Here is a 23,107-nt window from a genome sequence, read left to right as displayed (position 1 = left end):
ACAGCTTCCTGTGCTGCTGTCTGAACACTTCGAGTAACATAGAACCGTCTGCACATGTCTTTGCACTCTATAAACCTTGTATGCTATAATAAAGGAGTTCAGAATAAATGTGAAACAACAGATCGAAATATGAAATGTCACAGTAAATTGTAAATTAAACATAACTTCTCCAACATCATTCTGTAATAGACTGTGAATAGAATTTCAAACATGACTGCAGCTCACTGGAGTGAGACATTGTTTTTCTTTGTTGCATCTCTTGAGGCTGTTCAATTACACTCCTTAGTCGTCTTTGTGTAAGCCAACGGTCAGACTGAGAGAAGATTGATTATTCATCTTTGATAATTTCCACTCCGCTGATTTGATGACTCCCCTTTCTCAGCGATAAACAAACGAGCGTGGCTACACAAAGTCTCGGAAGCACACTTTTAAGAATAGACAACAAATGTTGTAAGACATGGTTTGTCCGTGTACAGGGACACACTTCCTCACAGGCTCGGTGACTTTAGGGTTTGCCTCTGCACCGAGTGTTAAATGAGCTGTGTGATAATATATTGGGTTTGTCATTTTTCCTCATTTACTTGAGTTTTCCTAATCTTATTTCAAAGTCAGAGCTAACAAAATGCAGAAACATATTACCTGAGAGATTATGGACGTTGTTTGGTTTCCCATCTGTCTTTCTCATGGGTGTTGCCTGAGGATTTATATTATATATGAGTGGATTTTTTTTTTCTTTCTTCCTTTCAAGTGATGCCTTGTTTTTTGAACTTCCTTTTTGTTTTCAAACAGATCTTTCATTTCAACTTTTGGACTTTAACCATTTATCTTTTCTTCGTCTCATCTTCCTTCTCCCCACACCATTTCTCTTCCTCCTGCGTTTGCTTTATCTCTAGACTGTAGAGAACTGTGTTTGTATTCTGAGGAATCTGTCATACAGACTGGCTGCTGAGACATCCCACGGCCAGCAAGGTGGTCTCGAAGAGCTGGATGGGCTGCTTTGTGATGCAAATGGATGTGAAGGGGAGAGCTCCGGTTGCTGGGGGAAGAAGAAGAAGAAAAAGAAGGGAGCTGAGCAGGTAAGGGCAGAAATAACAAAGGGATTTGGGTTAAAAAGGAACATAAAACGCGTTTTTATGTCATGTCAATGTAAAGAAACACATCTTTGGGTGACTCACTGAAGTTCGTCATGGCTCTGTGTTTTACGCAAGCAGATGGATCTGGCGACTGGCTTTAAAGCAGTTTTGATATTTTGCTCCTTTTCTTTCATAATGTGATCGTTGGGTTTAAATATCAAAAAATATTTTCTTCTCCTCAAAACTGTTGCTGTCACCTTTTTGGGGATTTTTTAATTTAAGCATGTTTATATACTACAGGTTTAGTTTAAAACCAACTATTCTGTTTCAGTTCCACTTTGGTTCTTGTTTTGTTTTCCTCAGATATTCGGGCAACACAGTGGTCTTCAAATACAATCCCAGGTTTCCCTGCGGAACACAGCAGTACATGGGCTACCACCACATTGATTTTGTAATTTAGCTGCAATTAGACTGCAAGAACGTTTTCCCCAGGGACAAAAGAATTTCGCGGGGCCTTTTACCTCACCATCTGGGTTTCAGAATGAGGAGCGAAATAAAATACTTTGATCCATCTCAGGAAGATTTTTTGAGGAAAAAAGCCTTGATGCTCTGCTTCCCTGTAGGACAAAGATTTTTAAATGAGTTTGCTTTTAAGGATCTATACTAAGATTATTCCAGAAATAGATTATTTTCCTACCAGCTGTTTAACTCTTGTAATCATAGAAGAAGTAGAAGAAGACAAAGTTCCTGACATATGATTGAATTCACAGCATGTAATGTTGATACATAGAAAAATAAATAGATATGTCTTACATACATTGTTCCCTCATACATTCAGTTATTCTTAAGAGCTTCTTACCTCTTTCTTCAATTTTTCTCAAATTGACATGTGGCTGAATAAAGTAAGAGCAGCTTTATATGATGGAACAGAAAGATGCTGTGATTGACTGTCCTTCTTTTAACAGGAACATGAAGTAAATAACACAGAAAAAGGAATGAAAAGGCCGGATCACTGTGTACCCCTCAAGCTGAGTTTGCAAGACTTGGCTTATTAAATGATTAAAAACTGTTTCCTGCAGTTAGTTACACTTTACACCCTGTGCATGTAAGGATTCTCTCCAAAACCCAAAACATGACTGTTTCATCTGATTCGTCTCTCTAAATTGCTATGAGTGCGTGGTTGTTTTTTTTTTTTTGTTTGTTTGTTCACATGTTGCCTTGCGATGGACTGGCAACCTGTCCAGGAGACTGCTGGAGATCGGCTGCATCCCCCCTGTTACCCTGCAAGGTTAAATGGGTATAGACAATGGACGGATGAACTTCCCTTAACATAGCACTGAGGCTCTGACTAGATAAAGGCATTGAGGACATCACCGGTTTACTTCTGCTCCACTCCACCTGGGTTCAGTTTGATTGACAGCTCAGCCATACCCACTGAAAACCTATCAGATGTCTGGCAGGGGAAATTGCTGTGCAGCTTAATCATGTGACCTGCTCTGTCTGTCAGCAGGAAACATGGTGCACCTACTCAACACAGCAGGGCACCAACCCCTGACTGTCTGCAAATGCACAAAGTGCAAAACAAAAATCATTCAGGGCACAAATAAGAGGTACAAAGGCACTTTGGTTTTTGGATGTTTTTTTTTTATTACCACTCATCCTGCACCCCAGTTTGATGATTCCAAGGGCAACTGCCCACATTGCCTCCATCAAAAACATTCTTGTATACTATACCATCTAGGACACAGAACAATGTGAATTACTTAACATTTTCTGCACACATTAGACTTTCACACGCCTTTGATTTTTCATGATCAGAGAATCTATGTATAGATAAAAAAAATGCATTCCCCGTCTTGCGCACTTGATAGAAACTGTCTGAAGTCACACGCTTGCCCATTTTACCTGGAGACAAAGAGAAGGGGAATCAGTAGAGCAAAGCTGAAACTGTTGACAGAAAGATGAAAAACAAAGCAGTGTGAGGGGTAAGGGTTAGAATAAAAACAAGGAAGCAAGGACATAGAGATGAAAGTAGAGAATTGAGAAAGACAGACAGAGATAAAGGGACAACATAATAAAGAAATATGTATAAAGTGGAGGCAGTGAGGTTTTTTCTTATCTGAGAGAGGTGTGGAAAGAAAACCAAGGTAAAAAGAAACAGAATTACAATGGGTCGGAGTAATGTTTTCAAGAGATCTAGCTGTTTGGAGTATCACAATAAATGTTTGGTAATGTTTTTTTTTTTTTTTTTCTGGCATTAGTTCAACTCCAGGAAAACTATATATTTACAAACTTAAAAAAGAAAAGTCTTCCTGGAACTGAAAAAATCCCAAGATTTAGACATAGTAAAACTAGCCTGTTTGTATTAAAGAGTACCTCCATTTCCAGCAGTGCAATTCAGCCAATAAGAAACAGTTCTGAGTGTTAGTTCTTTACTATATTTGCTATCATCTTTTGTTTTCCTATATCCTAATACATCGTGTTGCAGCACTATGTGCAGCTGCCTCTGTACCAGAGACAGTTACAAATGCCTTTTAGGTGACTGTAAGGAACAATGTCTTTCAAGTTGCTAAAGATGACTGATGACATTCTCCTGTTGTGTTTTTGTTTTTTTCTTAAATCAAAAACCTCTTCACCTTTCCAGCAACAAAAGCAGGGCAAATTTATTCCTTCCCAACACACAACTATCACTATTTCTCAATACAGTGACTAAGAGCTGTTATTTGTTCAAAAATAACAGCAATGCAGTGGCAATTTTGTATTATTAAAGAATGTTATGTCTAATGACAACCTTCTTCCATAATACAACATTGTTGTTATTGAAGAATGTTATTAAACAATAGCATGGCCAATGCATTTCATATCAGCACACAGTAATTATGTTAAACATAGAAACAGCAGAAAGAAGCTGCTGAAAACATCAATGTGTAACATGTATGTTGAAAATGAAATGTTTTCCATGTGAAACATGCAAAACAAACGGCAACCATCACTGTTGCTTGTTTGTTGCAATTAAAATTTCACTACACACACACATGTCATTTACATAAAAGCTGGAGCTGCTTTGAAAATGTCTGATGACCGATGCACCAGTCAGAGATTTTTCCAGCTATTCTTTGATCACAGATTTCTCTGAAGCCCTGACCTGCAAATACTGATTGCTGATCCTCATTTCTCTGTAATCACTATAGGCAACAAGAGGACACTTTATTTACGTCTTAACAATAACATGGTTACCATAAAATAAAACTGTATTTCAAAAACAGCTCCAAATTACAGAACTCTCTGTCAGTGTCACTCAAAATGTATAAACACAGCAAAATCTTTTAAGTTATGGGAGCAGTCAGTCTTGCAACAAAACTAAAGAGGCCTCTGACTGAAGGCTGCTGCTGTATGGATTAAGAAACATTCTTAACTTCCTGTTTTCTGCTTACTTATAACATCATATATTGTGACAACTTTTGGATGCTTTCACACAGCATCAAGCTGACCAGTATGAGCGGCGAGCACCAATTCTTGCTAAATATGAACTTAAATTACAACTTTGTATCATTTGCTCTAATCTTTCACAGTGGGATGGTGTGAGTCCCTTTCCCGACACAGCTGAGCCTCCCAAAGGGGTTCAGATGTTGTGGCACCCCACCATTGTCAAGCCATACCTCACTCTGCTTTCTGAATGCTCAAATCCCGACACGCTCGAAGGCGCCGCTGGAGCCCTACAGAACCTTGCTGCAGGCAGCTGGAAGGTATCCGCAGACCCAAAATACGAGTTCAGATATATTTTTTTGTATTCGAAATCAATATCTACTTCCCATTTGATTTATTAAAATAATTTTCATTAGCTTAATCTCCTCTTCAACCCTATTTTCCATTGCTTTAAAATGCCACGTGTGTAGAAGGGATTATCGGTGAGTGGTGTGATGGAAATTAGAATGAGAATGGTCATGCTGAGCAAGATAAATGACTTTTTTTTGGATTTCAAAAGTTCTATTGTTCAATAAGGGGTCAAGTAAACAAGCACACTTAGACAGGGGTGGGGATTTGTTCTTGAATGAAACAGTGTTTCCTTTTACTCCCACAGAGCATAAAGAACTTCCACTTATGACAAAGTCTGTCAAAACAATATTGCATTCGCTGACAGTAGCACCCGGCTGTTTTATTAGATCTTAATCTTGGGGATTTTGTGTTATGAACCTTGTAATATTATTCCAAGGCAATGCACATGTTTGTTATTGTTGTTTGCTATTTAAAATCTCCAAAACCTAATGCATTAGGGACTGGAGAAAGACTCCACAAGGAGAGAACTGAGGGAGACTACATGACTATAATGGATGACTCAAGTGACCATGGTACTGTCAGGGCAACTTGTGCCTCCAGGAAGAGATATGAGGGTTAAAGACAGAATATAAGTGTACCACTGTAGGGTGGCCTTGGATATTTATGTAACTGCTTCGTAAGGCTGTTTATAAGCAGCCTGGTTGTCCTATAAGGAAGAGAACGCATTAAAATATGGTTAGTGAACGAAAGAAAATTAACACAAAAGGGAAAAGCAGGAAGGGTTGTAACTGAGAGTATTCTTCATCAGTTTTGTCGAGATGTGAGGTGTTTGGAACTGATTTTGATTTGAGAAGTATTTCCACCGACAGCAGAGTGGACAAAGAGAGCATAAGAGACTGAATAGGAGGGCTCTTGAAAAATCAGCAGAAGAAGGGAAAATTGCAGGAGCAGGTGGTCCTCGTGTGTATATACTTTTTCATTAAAAAAGATCTGTCTCTGTGTTTTGAGAACAGATTTGCTGACAATGTTGGCACACTCTCTTAGCTCTGCACATTTAGGTCTAAGCCAAGACATACGATTGTCGATATCTTATGATGAATCAGTTCCTCAAATTCCTCGTTGGGAAGTTGTGGGGGGGGGGCGGATTTCCTATTTCTGCTATAAAGATGAAGAATACTGTGAGTTTATTTTATTGCAACAGTCAGGAGAATCTAAACAAATCTGTATTTTACATTAAGGATCAGCATTATTTAATCTAAAAAATTCTTACTTAGATTGTTGGTAGAAGTCTTTAACCATCTTCTTGTCTTCTTTTTCCCGGAAGTGGTCAGTGTACATTCGGGCCGCTGTCCGTAAGGAGAAAGGCCTTCCCATTCTGGTGGAGCTACTGAGGATAGACAACGACAAAGTAGTATGTGCTGTCGCCACAGCTCTCCGAAATATGGCCCTGGACATCCGGAACAAGGAGCTTATAGGTGAGTTATGATAACTGGATTACTCCAACAAGGATTATTCCATTACCTCTCATTATTGCATAGATTACTGACATTTCTATTCTCTTTTTAGTAAGGGATTTAGTAGAAGTTGAGTTTGAATTTGGTGGCTGATCTCTGCTTTTTGTAAAGCTTTGACTCACTGATACCAGTTTTATGAGATTCCTGATTTATGCGTTAAAATGCAAGAAGATTTAAGATTAAAACTCAAAATATTTTTCTAGCTTCCCTGTTGAGCAGTTATTGCATTTGGAGCAGAGGTGACATCACACCACCATGTGAGAGAGTAAAACAGAGTTGATGGGGGTTTTGAACAAAGACTGATATTTTGGCTGGGTTTAGCATTTTGTGTTTACACAACAATTACAAAAACGTTTGTCTCTTTGCATATATTCTACATAGAGAATGCAGATTCATACTTCAATCATGAGATTCCCAGCAATGCTTTGGGAATGTCCTAACAATGAGCTGGTCTGAACAATTTTCCCTTGAAGTAGCTTCTGTTTCTGCACTTTTTGTGACTTCATTTTTAAACAACTTACTGAGTCTAAAAAAGTTACATTTGAGTCTTCTTTCCTCAATAACACCATCCACACCAAAGTTTGTGGCCAGTAGGAACTGGTAATGCTTATTAGGGTGTGTTCATTGATCAGAAAAAAGGTTGGATTTTTGGCTAATTCGAGTCACCAGATGATTTTTATATAAGTTTCTACTTTTAGGTCAGAAAGATAGTTGCACATTTGTTTGTGTGTGTATGTTTGAAAAACGCATGTATGAAACTACAATTGCCTTTTTGCAGACTAGATGTGGTCAGAGGTTAGAGGATGCCATTAAGATTAATATCAGATTTGTATGGCCTACGAATATGTTTTGGTTTTGCCTTTTAGTTTTGTGATTTTGTAAAGTTATCATTTCCATATTTTTCCATCCAGTATAATGATTTTTATCTGCCCATCAGTTTAACTGAGACTATTACATGTTGGTCTCTGAGAGACTGAGATTAATAAAGATTGTACTGTGCCAGCTGTGGGTTCAGAAAATAACATGAATAATGTGTAATTGAGAAGGAAACGCTGAAGAGAGTGGGCGAGAGTGGTAGCAGATCAAAGGCTTACATTAGTCTTTGAAAAGTACACTGGGTAATGAGTGAGCCCCAGTCAGTCTGGTAGAATCAACACATCTAGAGATCATTAGCTAACCTGACTCATATACACCGAGTGTGTGTGCATTTCTTTTGTGTCTTCAAGTGTTTTCATGTATTAGATACATCCTTTTTCTTTGTGGCTGTCCTCTCTTTGCTGCTGCCGGGCTAGTGCAGGAATAACAGGTCAATCATGTCGACTGAAAACCAAAAACATCTTTATCTCTCTAAACAGACACCTTACACACACATGAACAGTTTTATGTATGTGCGTGTGCATGGACGTTTTTCTCTCTATCTCTAATATCTCTGACGATCTTGGCTTATTGGTGGGCTCTACGGTTTCTATAGCAACTCTGGCACCCACTGTTTCACGCTGGAGGCTTTTGAAACATATCTTGGTTTTGCAGCAAGTTGTTGTTGTTCCTTGTTGCGGAACAACAAGGAATACCGCCGCCAAGGCTCAACACGCCCCCCTACTACGCTCTGGCTGACGCACAGCAGCAGATTAAAGGATAATTAGAGCTCTCGCGCAGGCGCTTTACTGGCTGTGAGTGATCTCCCTTTTGTGATTTTGTTTGTCTTCTCCAATCTATCTGCAGACAAATTAGCAAGGCAGATTAAAATAAACAAACAATAATTATATATACTGTATATATACAGTATATATAAAAATTGTGAATGCATATCAGCTTAACAAAACTTGGACACACTACTGCAAGTAGAATGATTTGGAGTAACAAAAGTTGAATAGTTTGACCCTGCAAAAAACTGACCAAGTATGACTACAGACATTGTTGCCATCTATTTTATTCTGCATGTAAAGGAACGAACATACAGTAGTTGGGGGACTGCTAAAACGTTTACTCAATTGATTATCACCTGAATGCACAAGTAACTGTAGGTTTGCCTGTGTACTTATGGCTTGTACAATATTTGTAATTATATAAATATCCAGGTGTCATTTTGAAATATTTTGGGGGTGATGATCTACAGGCCTGAGCAAAATCCCTAAAGGTTCAGTCCAATAAGTGAAAAATCCTGTGAGGTAATTTAAGCCTGTCTGTTTTCCTTGTAGGATGGTGATGTGGATGATGTTTTTGTGGAAAAGAAAATTTGGAGTCACTTCTGAAAGGTCATCTTGTCTTGCTCGTTATTATGTTGTCTGCCTCCATGACAGCTCAACTTGCCTAACAACGGCCTTTGCAGTCTTCCAGATGTGGATTAAATCTCGGTATATGTATGGTCAGCTTGTTTTTTTACTAGGTTGTCTGACCAGGAAGTTTCCATAACTTTAAACTTCTATCAGGTTGAAGAGTTCAAATTCAGAGTTCTCCTTCACAACTAGATACTGTTAAAAATACTCGGTATTTTTAGTTTTAAAGCTAATGTTAATAATTAGGATTAGCTGTTTTCATTTGTCTTGCCGGGGCAAAGTAAATGAAGGTAAATTAGTTTTATTATTGTTTTTTTTTTTTTTTTAAATCAGCTTTTTTTATTATTGACCTTTTCACTAATTAAAGCAGTGTTTTGACTAAGACCACTAAAATGTACTTTGTTTATAAATATTGCATGTAAAAAATTAGAATTGTAATTTTTAACAGCCATTAGCTTTCCTGAGCAAAAGCAGAATGAGGTAAACGTTTTAATGGACTGACATTCAGATGAAGTGAGAGGAGGAGTCAATTAAATAAATATTGTACAAATTCATAAAGAAATAATTCCCCATTTTTTTAGGATTTTTGATTAAACTGCAACATGACTCATTTATAGTTGAGATGTGCCATTTTCCACATGTTTCTGATTTGAGTGTGTTTCTCCATCTTAAAGAGTCATTAGAGTTGGACAGGAAAATACTTCAGAAAATGTGCAGATCATCTTATAATTATGCATACAGATTAATAAGTAGCATGTTGAGCATAGTAATGTGCAAAGGTGATCTTAAAAATTTCTTAATTTTTGCCACATTACAACAATAATGTTTAATATATCTTATTGTGATTTTATATTAAAGAGCATAACAAAGTAACATGCTTGTGACGTTTAAGGGGAATGATGTGCTTCTGGAAAGGTTCTACAAACATAAAAACTTAAATTATAATTTTTATGTTTGCGTTGAACCACACCTATGAGAAGCAAAGACGAATCTGAGATGTGCATGGTAACTATGAATGAGTCGCAATTATTAAACCCAATCAATCAGCCTCTCCGCAAAATTGACCTTTATGGAAGAGTGGCCAAAAAAAAAAAAAGCGTTGTTGAAGAGACCACAAAAACATGATTTAATTCTTCCTGCAAGGACACGCACTCATTATGTGGAAATGGATGATCATAAAATCCTCATAATTAACAGAAATAAAGGCTATTTGATCTATTTAATGTTTTGCTTTAAGTTACTGAAATAAATGAACATTCCAGTAATATCCTAATTCAATAAATATGTCTGTAGCTTAGAATACAGAGTTGAATTTAACTGAAATTTTGCTAAGACTTAAAGATTGACACTCTTAAATGTTAACAGTTCAATCTGACTGTGATTAGGTTATTTTGCAAAGAAACCTTGACAAACAATTTAGTCTCAAGATGTGAAAAGCTGGTAGAGATAAAATACTTGGAACTGTAATTGCACAGAAAAGCAGTACTGCAGGGTATTGAGTAAGAGGGACTAAATGTAGCACACTGCACTTCCCAGATTGTCATTTGTAAAAAAAAAAAAAAAAGAAAATCTGAAAACCTTGTCTCATTCTTCTTCCGTTTCAGAGTTATGATTTATTTTATGATCATCTGCCTCATAAAAATCCCAATAAAATACACCAAAGTCTGTGGTTGTGGTTAAGTAAGATCATGTATCTTTTTTATGGAATGAATTTAATTTAAATAATAGTTTAGGAGAAGATAACGGGTGTTCATTAGAAGCAAGCTGCCTTCCTTCTGTTGGAAGAGTGTAGTCGCTCGTGTTTAACCACAGAATCTTACATGGAGCCGCTCTGATTTTCATTTTTAGAGATCAATGAGGTAGCTGTAGCCTTTCGGTATGACTCCTTGTGTTGGTTAACATGCGCAGCATCATTCTGGGTCTTTGTGCAAACAGGAGGCTCGGGAGCCACCAAAGTGCAATCAATGTGTCAGAGCTTCTTAATCACACAGTCTGACTAACTCAACTGTAAACACAATGGCACAAATAATAAACATAGCTCTAATAGATAATGCATAAAAATATGAGTTTTTATTTGCTATGACAAACCTAAACTTCCAAAGCATGCACAGTCGGTGCTGAACTGTATACGTAAATAGCAATTTTTTTGCGTCCAATTTCTGACCAAGACTAGGTCAGTTTTGTGATCGGTTTTAAATTGTAAACATTGCCAAATTTTAAACAATGTGGTTTTATTTTTGCTTAATGTTTCTAGCACTTTCATCTGATTTAAAAAAAACTCAGATTTTATTTGTGCTCTAGTTTGGGATAATATAGTGGAAAATACACTAATGACTGTTTTCTTACATTCTGTTGTCAGGCTGGTTGTCAAAAGGTCGTTCTTATGCTTTTTCTTCTTTACATACTCTTTCCTCTATATATCTTATGTAACCTCTTACGTAATCTCATATGGAATCCCCTGAGGCACAAATATACCTTTAGCAGAAAAGGATCAAAGGAGACGGTCCCTCTGTAAAGCTCAAGAAAGACGAACTGCAGGTGAATCCTGGCATAATCTTTTCTGACCTGCACAAGCAGCATGAAGAAAGAGACGATAGTAAGAGAAGAGTCACTACATCAGCACAACTCCATGAAGAGTACAAGTAGCTATCTAGAGCTCCACAATGTCGGCTTGACTTTAAGACGTCAAGCTAATATTATGCAGTCTTTTGAATGGAAGAAATAAGTTTACTAATTTTCAGTAAGCTGCTGCTAGTTTACATGTGAAAAAAAAACAACCAAAAAACTACTTTGCTAAAAACAAATTACCACCAATGGGATAGAAAACAACTGCTAGTGTCTTTCTTTACTGAGTGATACATGAACAAACATGAAGTTTCTAAAGTGTGGAGATAAAAACAAAACAAAGGACAAGAAAAGAGAGGTCGACCAGTATGGTTTCAGCTTTTTTTTTGTTTTTTGAAAACTCTCAGCCGATTAAGATGGATAAGAAAGAAGCAGAGACCAAGCTTTTAGGAAAGACAAGTCCAAATATTTTCCTTCCTCCAATGTTTTGTCGGTGCGATTTCGCAGATTTAGTTGATTTGTTTTTGTAAGATCAAAGTTGCACCTAATTACAATACAATCCCGCATGACAAATCTCCTCAAACATCACCTCATTCTGAAAAACAGAAACTGAATCTTCTCCCCCCCGTCTTCGAAAACTGCTGCAAGAGTGTGTCATAAGCCGTTAGTGCCGGTGAGTTTGGCATGATCACCATGGGGGAATGGTAGTCTGCATGAGAGCTCATCAGGGGTAGAGGAGGATCATCTTTCACACACTACAACCTTTGTGTCAAATCCTCTGGAAAGCTCTCTATGATTGGATACCGGGGAGACAAGCAGGAGGAAAAGAGCAAGAAGTGGCACAAGACTAGAGAGGGATAAAAGGGAAAAAGTAACGTGAAGCCAAGTCAGCCTAAGAATATATAGCAATGGAAGAGGAAAGAGATGAGAGAGCAGTGACAGCTAAGTCTTAACTGCATATGTATGCTTACTCTGAAATCCCTCAGTAATGTGATTTTGTGCTATATTGATGTCTCTGCGACTCCTTCTTTTCATCTCTGTGTTTTGGGTCTCTCCTGATTTCACCTCCTTTATGGCTTTGATTTGCATATTATAGTCTATAGTCGTGTAGCGATACATGCACTTCATTCATCGATGTACTATGTGTCAGGGCAATTCTTACCGTTTACTTAAAAACGGTAATTTGACACACATGAATTTGGAACAGCACTTTAATGCCTGAAAGGCTGTTTCTTGTTCTCGTAGGAGAGAGAGAGGCAGCTCCCATTTACGCAGAATAAATTTGTTTCATGAAAATTAAGGAACCTTGTTTTACTTTGGTAGATGGTGCAAACCAAAATTTGCTCAGAATTAGAAAACAGGATGTGTGTTCATTCAGGACGCCTAATAGGTTGAAGGGACCTGTTAATCTGACCAAACAGGATTCTTCTCACTGGAAATAACAGTTACATTTATACATTCCCCAGAGTCCTGACTCGAATCCAACAATAGAATCTGTGAAGGCAGCGGCAGATTAGGGTAATTGCAAGGATGATTTCCAACCTCAAAGACTTGGAGCTCATCACGAAAGGTGAATTATAATTTCCGGGATATTTATTTGGAAAGACGCTCATGAATGTTTGGGGTTGAATTCTGGGCTGTGGAACCTTGGAATTAGAAAACACCACTGCTGCTCTGTGCAACCACTACACAGCATAGTGTGCATTTGGAAACAGTGAGCAAAACTTGGTTTGTCATTTCTTGGCAAGTTTATTTTGCACATCTGACTCTTCCACTGCTATAACCTGTGTGCATCCATTTCTTAGCCACATGTAGCTGTAGCATGCATTATGAGATATGCACAAGGTACAAGTGCTAGAAAACCTTCTGGCAGGCCATTAATAATGGATATGAAATTATCTCATGGGGAAAAAGTGGCCGTATCTTTTACCTTGAGCTTGAATATGATTTCCATCTTTGATGTTGAAGTGCGATTGGTTGTACGTTCTGCAACTTCTGAAAATTAACATTTGGTGATTTTCTTTTTTTTTTTTTCCTTTCCAAACTTAAAATTATTGGCAGAATATTTATTGGGTTATTTAAAACTTCTCAAACCATTTTGCAATGTTTGGAACCTGAGCTTAAAATACCAGGTTCCAAACCTTGGATCTATGTACGCAATGCTACAGTGACAAAGTATTGGCTGTACATGTTATTGGTAACCCACTATGTTTATTACGCTTTGCTTTGCTTGACTAGTTCCATGAACTTTTATTGTCTTTCACGCCCACAATTGATCTAGCTCTCAGTAACCCTGACAGAGCTCAGAAAAAGTCCTGGCAACATCTTAACCTTAGAAAAGACAGAGTGATCAGATCAATGTGATTAACTGCAACAGATGTCATATTGTAATTTTCAACAATAATGTTTTAATGGGATATTTGTATGTGGGCACACTCATAATAGTCATGTTTGCACATGAAATGCTGTGGATTGAAATCATCCATCCGTTTGTAGGGTCACAGCGGACTGATGCCTATCTGCATCAGTCATTGGGCGAAAGGACGGGTACACCATGGAGAGCTGTTTCATTCAAAATTAAATGCATAAATAAATACTGTTATTAATGTTATTATTATTATTATTATTATTATTATTAATGCTATTAATAACTAATTTATAAATTCTCCATGAAATAAAAATATGCACCCATGAAATAAAAACAAAATAAATAATACGAAAATATATTTTTCAATGGAGTTGTTTTTTTAATTCATTTAGTTCATTTATTTATTCATCTGTTTATTTCAATGTTTATTTTGTAATGGTCTTTTGTTTTGTGACACTTTCATTTTGCGAACCCACTTCAGAGATTTTTATTTTTTTTAACTCTGTTTTTATTTCAGCCTATTTTCTTTTTTCATGTTCTTATATTCAAATCGTGGGACGAGGATTTTTCTGCTGAGCCCTTCGCAAAGTCAGTTCACTTCTGTATCGAACAAACTGGCCCTCCTATTTTAATGAATCTAAGTTTTTCTGCTCCTGAAAAAAAATCTGAATATTCACTTCGTTTTTTATTTCATGGGGACATTTATTTGATAGAGTATTTATTATTTTTTTATTTATTGCTATTTATTTGTTTACTTTGAAAGTACATCACAGCATTTATATTTTTTCTGCATCAAATCACTGAATACCAGTTTCTATTGGACTATATCAAAGTAGCTCTGCAGTAACTCTGCTTAGCATTGTCTCTTTCAAACTGAGAGCAGTGCACAATCACTTTTTGTGGACATGTTTCTCTTAATGTTTGAACAGAGAAAATTGAGATTGTCCTTACCTTGTATTGCTAAAATGATAAGATAAAATGTACTTTATTGATCACTGGATTGGGAAATTATTCTCTGGTCCGTTTATATCATCCTGTTTTTCTACTGCCCCCCACTTGCCTTCTCTCTCCAGTTTGACAGTTTCTCTGTCTTCCACTTCCTTACCTCATCTCCTCCTCCTTTTTTTTTTTGTTCCTCCTTCTCCGACACGTCCCTCTCCGTCTTTTTCCCCAGACATGAGCTCATAACGCCTTAGTCTCTCATTCTTTGTGTGTCGCGTTGATGACATCAGTCTCGAGGAGTGTTACTGTGGAAACCAAAGTAGTGCAACACAGGGATGTCACTAATTGCATGACTGTGTGTGTGCACTCACCGTGTACGTCGGAGTGTTTTTATGATGGATGTCAGGCACCTTGTTGCAAATAATTAAAAACGTGAAAAAAACTGAAATATGTACATTTTTTTTATTATTATTTTACTCTCACACATGTTCTCAGAAAACGTGGCAAAATCAGTGTTATGAGCAACTAAGTTGCCAGCCAAGGCAACATTTTTTGCTGTTCTCACACACGCCAGATTCTACATATTTTGTCTTCTCGGCTGTCAACAGACTGCACAGTCCTAGACATAAACAACTTTGCAAGGCGAGCAGGCTGAGAGACGGTGCGGCCCGGTCTATTGACTCACACAGTGTTGACGCACACTTCTCTGTCTCTGCTGCGGCACTACTTTATGAAATTTCTCTGTCGCCTGTGGGATGATTTCCTCATGTGTGAGGGTATGGCATGTCTTTTATCAGCATACTTTGTTCTCTCTGGCATTCCTCGTTCTGTGTGCCTCTGAACCCAACAGGGAGCACGACAGCAAGAGAAAAATAGAGAACAATAAAGAGAGACAGACATGGGGACAGAAAGTGCTGCCATGTGTTTATTAGATGGATTTTTTTTTCCTCACAGCTTTTATGTCATCAGTCTAACTCAAGCTGAGGAACTCTTATGAATTCCACAATAACACCAAGCTAAAGGTTTCAAATGATCTGTTCATAGCCAAGAGCTTGTGATTTTCTTCACAAAGTAGTTCATTAAGAAGGGTATTGTGACTCTGTAACTTTACTAAATGTTCTGTAACCATAATGGAACAATTATTTATTCTTTATTCTTCTAATGAAGGTGCAGGTTTCATACATTTGGAAATGACTCCTGCCTTTTTATCCCCTCTCCTCTTCCCCAGCAATTCCTGCTGTAGACTTGTCATCTGCAGACATCAGAGGCAGACACGGAGTGTGAGGTATAACTGTGCTGTAAAAAGCACCAAACTCAGGATGTCTGACTATTTTCTAACTGGGAAAGAAATTTTCCTCAATTTCAAACCTTTTCGAGAGTTGCTGCACTCCAGATGGGTATTCTTCATTTAACTTCTGGAAAAATAAAGGGATAGATTTTGCAATCAGACTGAGGATGGTGATCAATATTGACTTCAGGATGCTCTACTGTGTGCTGCTGTGTTTATTAAATAAAACATAAATGCTGCATCTTTTAATGCTTTGCAGTATTATAGATAAAGTGATTGTCTCTGGCTCCCTTTTCCTCCCCGAATGCTATTGGATTGTTTTCAGTGTCAATGAAACTACAAATATTTTCATATTTGTTTGCGTTTTTCAGAATGACTGCCTTCAAAGGATATCACTCAAATATGTTTCATGTTTTCAGTAGAGGAGCAGTATCCTGTTGCTTTGAATATGGCACCACCTGTCAGGGCAATGATGAATTGCAGTCACATATGGAGAAACTGATCCTTATAATACAGAGGAGCTGAAACAGTAATTCCACAGAATAGATGACAGCAAAAATTGTTTATGATTGTTGTACTGTCACATGAACAGTTGACAACATAAACAAATAAAAGCCTGCATTGCCTAATTCAATCACTTGTTCAGTTTAATGGTCGACATAAAACGAGTACGGCATCCTAAAATCATCTTTGCGTTTTAGGTGAAAGTATCTGCACTTAGACAAAATGCTTCACTGCTCGATGTTGAGTTTCGTCTCTTTCTTAGCAGTTTGGCTTTTACAGTTAAAGCTCCGACCGTCTTATGAGCTTTAACTGAAGTCAGAAAATGCTCCAGAAATCCTGAAAGCCACTGACTTCTGATGCCATTAAGCATATAGGCAATCAGACACCACAAACAATCAAGCTGTTTCATCTTTCCCCATCTCTCCCTGAGACAATTACCTCCAATTTCACTTCAATAACATTCTCCCTTCTCCGTCAGTAAACAATCAAATCACTCCATTGTTGAGGGTAATTGGATCCTTTTAAATCAAATCAGCCGTTATGGTCATGATAAAGCATGGCCTGCGCTGCAGCGGCTGGTGACACATAAGGGAATGCAACGCAGGAATACATTACTGTCTCTGCCCCTCAGGTAAAGATAGCTATATTGGAAGAGCTGTGTAATACAGGTTTATTAGGCTGTGCAGTGATCAGCACAAGGCTCGCCTCTGTCCTTGAGGACGTGTTCCACTTGTAGCTGCTCGCATTCCAGAAACAAATACAACGGATGTAGTAGGAAGACTGATGTGCACGTTACGCTTTGTGTAAAACAGCTTTTAGACACGTTAATTTGTCAAATCTCATTAAAACGTTGATGTAAACACTTCCCTCGCTTTTTATCCACCGTATAGTCTCTCATAAAGTGGCTGATCTTCTGCTTGCTACAACCGCAACCTTCAACATACTGAATATTTGCCCCAGCCTCAAGACTTTTGCAGTACTCAACAGGTTTTCCTTGAAAATTTCTTATTAACTTATTAATTCCACTCAGCTTCCCTTACCTTGCATTCCCACAGCATGCACCTGCTACCACCATGTTTCACCTCTGAGTTTGTGTGCAGGCTTTGGTACAGCATTTGCAAATTAACTTGTCACTTTTGAAGACGGCAGACTAATAGGACTGAACAGTGTGCAATCCTGCTGATCTTTCTGGTGCGTTCCCTTGCCTTGATGATAGCATTTGACTGCCAATGTTCTCCATCCCATCGGTTCTTATCTGTGGTTCTCAGAGCTGACTGCGCTACGTGTTTCAAGTACTTCCCTTTAGATGCACACCTGACTAAAGCTGTGTATTTAAAGGACTGGGCGATTAACCGGCTTAGGGAACACTTGATGGCATGCTGAGGAGGTAATGCAATCATTTGAATCAGGTGTGCTGGGACAGAGAAGACAAGACGGTGGGCCCTGAGGACCAGCATTAAGAAACCCTGCTTTTGCAAACTTCTGAACAATTCACAGAACAGCTGTAATTGCACTGAGTATAAATAAATTACATAGATTATTGGGAGAAATCTGAAGCCAGATGGTGGCCATGCTTTGAAGATTTTCCTTCCTCTTTGCAATCATGTGTCGCTTTGTCAGTCTATCACATATAATCCTGATAGAGTACACTGACTTTTTTTTGGGGGGGGGGTTGTAATGTGAAATAATGCGGAAAAAGTTTATAAATACCTTCACAAGGGACTATCATGTTTTAAGTGTAGCAGCCTTTGAGGAGACTGTGAGGGGAACATCAAAAGCTTGAGCCTAGAAATTGCTGAATCTTAAAATAATTTGGGGAAAGTGCATCGACTACTTCTCATTTAGCTTAATCTATTATTCATCAATAAACATCTTACAGTCTCTGAAATTGTTCTGTGTACATGTACGAAAGTGTCAGATTGTAATGGCTAATAGGATCTTTGCTTCTTTTTTTTTGCCTTTTATGTTTATTTACATACTCTAATTGGATATTTGTTCTGGGGAGTTGTCAGCTAAAAACGGAGGCAGCTAAAACTATAGAGTTGGGTGTATGTAAGGTTTTTGGATCATTTAGGTGACATGTGCTTGGGAATCAAACTTCCTCTAATGTTTTTATGAAAACATTTGGAAATTTTAAAAGAACTTTCCATCTGATTCTGCAAGTACCGAGGCAATTCATCTTCCATTCGTCTAAGCTTATGCTAATGTCAGCACTGGTTAAATCCTGCCCTTTATTCCAAAGCTTCCTATTCATCTTCTGTCCTCTCTCATGGGTGACCAATACTCTGCTGCATCCTCTTTGCTCCCCTTCCTTATTATTCTCTCCTTTCTAATCTTGGGCCCCAAGGAAAAAAATGTGGTGATGTTGTGACGACTGAAAGGCATCCACACAGAGGTGGCTGTGTACCCACACGCCACACGCTGAATATGCTGGTGGCAGCTTATCAGCACGTTTTGTTGATAAGCAAAAAAATATTTATGGCACTTATAATTTCTCAAGCCTCCGCTGCGTATCAGGTGTTGCTGTTATTACCTGCAGTCAGTCGGTTGATAAATTAGTCACTTCATCAGTAAGTAAGACATCCTCGGAGAAAATGATCCGTCAGTCCGTCAGTAAATTAGCAAGTCACTAAATCATTCACACCCTTAATCAGTAAATAATTCAGACCTTCACTGAGGAATTTGTCAGATCTTCAAATAAGTTAAGTAAATTAACCGTTCTTCAGTTGGTAAATCAGCCAGGAAATTATTCACTTGACTCAAGTCACTCACATAATGAGTCATCCTCCAAGGATTCAGCTTAACTTTGTATTCAAAGCCAAAAGACAATGGCTGCTTAACCTCTGCTGAGCCTGCCAACCTCTGATAACACTCGGCCAATTAACTCGCAACTTTTATCCTTGCAGATGGACTTTTTCAGAGTGTGTACGTGAGCGTGCATTAGATTCCCGTGCATCAATGCATGTCCATGTTTAAAGCATCAGCATATGCTCCTGTGTTTGACTTCCAAGCTTGAAATGATGCACTCATGTCATAGTGATGTGTGACTTAGGTTTTCAGTGGGGAGAAAGAAGCATATGTTTCAGACACCACCAGATAAAGAAAAGAGGAACAATTTGAAAGAAAAAAAATACATTTCTTGCTTCAAAGAACAAATTGTAATGCTGCAAGGATATTTTATTCCTGCTTATACTCTCTATAATTCTTTTATGAACTCAAAGTTAGCAGCAGAATATTGGTCAGCAGATACAAAGTGGCCATTAAGAAGGTAAGTCGTACTTTTGTTCTGCACTGTGAAAATGAGTAACTTAAAAGGTGTTATTTTACAACCAGTAAAAGAAAAAAGTGTGGCGCCATACAGGGAAAACCAAAAAGCCTTTCGTTATAAAATAATTTTGGGTTCTGTCTTCTCTGTCTCCAAAGAGGATGTAACAGGTTGTTTGAGAAGAGAAAGCAATAGAATCCCCACTTCTTTTTCCGATGTTTTAAATTTATTATGTTGTAATTTAGAGATGGACTTATTAGTTATGAGGGTTTTATTTTTCTTTAAACAGTAGACCTGACACATATAATTAGATATTTTTTCTTCTTTCTCGAAATGATCTCGTATCACTTATAACTGACATTTTACAAAAAAGGAAACTGGGCTGAATTAATTTTGGCTTCCTATTTTCATACGGAAGTTGATATCAACAACATTTGGTTGCTGTCTGTGGTGAGGCAATGGTTGTCGGGTTGTCAATAATCTAATTTGGAATAGATATACATGCTTATTTCACTGCAATTAGTACATTTTTGTGAGCATAAAAAACAAAACATCTAAATGTTGTGACATCCTTAATAACTAAACAGTTTTCTCAGATGTACCCCAGTTTTCAGAGTGGATTTGTGGGAAGTTGTTGTTTTGGTTATTATTTCAGCCCGGAGATTAAACTATTTCCAGTTTAAAAGAAGTAAATGCCAGAAAGAGCACAGAGGGCAGGGATGCCCTTCTGATAACAAATGTATCCAATAAAGTTTTTCGTTGAAGCATGTCTGCGCTATAGATAAAAAGCAGATACTCACAGTAGCTGCTGCCTCAGAGACACCATGGGAGGCCTTGAGGTTTGAAGTAAACATCTTGGCAACCACCATTTACACTTAGCATTTTATTTTATTTATTTTTTTATTAAAATAGATGTTGGATTTTTAAATTTGTAAGTCCAATAAAAAAAATATAAACTTATTGAGCACTGCACTCGGCAATGTTTCTTGCTGCTTGTTATTTCTGCACAGGAGACGAGCATCAACTGCACGGCAGCCCATGGGCTAACCCACGCCGTTTACAAAGAGGCAGAAGTTACTGCCTGCCACATCTTGTGCTTTTTCAACTCACAGTGCCTTTTTATTGTCTCTGCTTAGCAAAGTCGGGTAAAGTTGTTTATGCACTTAGCACAAATGGATAAAATGTTGAGCTTTCCTAGAAAAAGTGATGGCTTATTTGGAGTGTTTTTGTATGCTGCTGAACTAGCATGAAGTGAGAAAAGAAAGTGAACATAATTTCTTGGAAAACGCATCCTCTGAGCTGGAGTTCAGCTTGTATCTGCCTCACTTCTCATGTCTGATTTGGATTGTAAAATGGTGACAAAGTGACATTTAAACCATCATATAAATATAAGTCCAGCAACAAAAAATTGCATATTAGTATATTTGTTTAATATTTACGTTTGATTCAGGCCAGTGGACCTCAGCTGGCTCATGTTCTGCATCCATGGGAAATACGCAGAACATTTTCATTTGCGGCTATACTTCAGCTATAGCTGTTCAACATTCACAGCCAAGTCCAAAATGATTGTTCTTTACCTGAAACTTGACCTGTGGGCTTTGCTCCTGAAAACACAAGACGATTCAAGTGTAATTGACAGGTTTTATGATGGTTGAGACATTTCTTCCCCGTAGGCTGCCTCTCATGTTTGATTCATTTCTACATTGCTCCTTAGTCAGCACAATCACACATTTCATCAGTTCAGTTTCCCCACTGTCTTCTGTTCTCCACACCGATTTGGTGTGATCTCTCTGGCCCTTCGCCTCAGTCCTCTTTGCCTCCTAATCCCATGAGAAACTCCTCAGCATGACTGAGACAACTTAGGAAATCACTCACTTGCTACCTGACTCCTAATGAGCCATATTAGTTTCATAGTGACAGTGATGGATCCCTTGCACCCTAATTAAACCAGATTTATTTTATTTTCATAAAAAAACATCTATTTTGAATTGAATTTGTGACAGTAATTTGCTTATTTGTAAGCCAGGTTGAACAGTATTTCAGGGATGCTAGTAGTGGCATGAGGTTTATAATTGTTCTTGCTCTTCATTTTTTTTCTCCATAAAAATTAGGAAAATATGCCATGAGAGATTTGATCCATCGGCTACCGGGCAGTAGTTGCAGCAGCAACAATAACACCACCAGCATTGGAACGTCGGGCAATACAGGCACTCCCAGCAAGGCCATGTCAGACGATACGGTAACTGCCATATGCTGCGCACTACATGAAGTGATAACCAAGAATATGGAGAATGCAAAAGCTCTACGTGATTCTGGCGGGATTGAAAAGCTCATCGGCATTGCCCGCAGCAAAGGAGACAAGTAAGTAGGTCGTGGTCAAGAATTGTTTTGTCTGCAACTGTGAAATAACTCAAGTATTTGAAATCACACTTGAAATGTCTCGCAGATCTCCATTGTCATTTCAAATCAGGAAATGCTTAATTTTTAATGCAACTTCTACATTAGATGTCTTCAAAGAAGGATTTTCTATTCCTGCCTTTTTCTGAGAAGAAATCTAATGTTAGCTGTTAAATAAATGATGGGATATTTGATTAACATCATTTGCATCCCAGAAAGCCTTTATTATTTGGTTAAGTTCTGAAGTGAAATGTTTAATCTACACAGGGTTAAGATATTAAAGAGTCCATTTTGCTATTTGATCTAGAAGCACTGCATGCAGGAAGGTCTGGGTCCAATTCTTGGAGTCTTTTTGATGTCCAGAAATATTCAGCACAACTCTCAGCACCAGCTGAAGCTGGTGGTGAAGCTGAATCTGGTGCTGAGTTGTGCAGCGGTAAACGAAACCTTCTGTTTTGCAGTCTTGGCTGCTCAGTTTTGTATGAGTACTATGAACTCAACAATGCTGTTTTTATACAGTGGGCAATTATGTGGCAACCAAAAGTTTTACACTGTATTCCTTTGGCAAACGTCGGATATTTCATGCAGAAAAGGGACACACGATTTTCCCTCAAGGCAAACTTGATGGCTTTTCTGTGGTTGTGTGTGTATGCTGGCAGCAGATAAGAGGCAGTCTTTGTTGGGTTGTTGGGACCCAGTGTTGATAGTGTTTGCCTCTCCCCTTTGCATTAAAAGTATTTATGACTCAGTTGAATTTTCTTTATACTTTAAGATATAAGTTAAAGGCTCCTGCTGTAACCATTGTAACTTCTAGATTACACTAAGTGTTTGTGCCTGATTTTATGTTTTACACTTCAATTTTTTTCACAGAGACCATCGTTTAAGTAAGAATAGCTGAAATGTAATCACAGATTATATTCCTTTACAGAATTAAATATTGTCTAATTTGTTCAAACAAAATTAAATAAAAGCCTTTTTAAAAGTGATTAAGATCTCATTTTGATAAAAATATTTATATTTGAGTGTGGGCAGCTGTTTTTGAAGTGTACATAGTTTGTGTGAGAAAATAAAATGGAATGAAGCAGATGTAAAGTTGGTTACTGATGTGTGACTGACTGATTTACTAATTGGTGGTCTG

General features: G+C 37.9%; 1 protein-coding gene across 2 annotated transcripts in view; it reads left to right on the top strand.

Annotated features, from left to right (window-relative positions):
- The window catches only part of LOC102235908 (catenin delta-2-like), a 220,967-nt gene that overhangs the window by 179,366 nt on the left and 18,494 nt on the right, over positions 1 to 23,107 (top strand). For both annotated transcript variants that reach the window (XM_023326505.1, XM_023326504.1), the window contains exons 17-20: positions 894 to 1,076; positions 4,646 to 4,819; positions 6,175 to 6,325; positions 21,684 to 21,933. In XM_023326505.1, coding sequence (XP_023182273.1) covers positions 894 to 1,076; positions 4,646 to 4,819; positions 6,175 to 6,325; positions 21,684 to 21,933 — 758 coding nt within the window. The remainder of the gene's footprint in view (positions 1 to 893; positions 1,077 to 4,645; positions 4,820 to 6,174; positions 6,326 to 21,683; positions 21,934 to 23,107) is intronic.

Source organism: Xiphophorus maculatus, chromosome 21, assembly GCF_002775205.1.
Source record: "Xiphophorus maculatus strain JP 163 A chromosome 21, X_maculatus-5.0-male, whole genome shotgun sequence".
NCBI classification, from domain to species: domain Eukaryota; kingdom Metazoa; phylum Chordata; class Actinopteri; order Cyprinodontiformes; family Poeciliidae; genus Xiphophorus; species Xiphophorus maculatus.
Note: the sequence above shows the minus strand (reverse complement) of the source record. Positions and strands in the feature narration are given on the sequence as shown.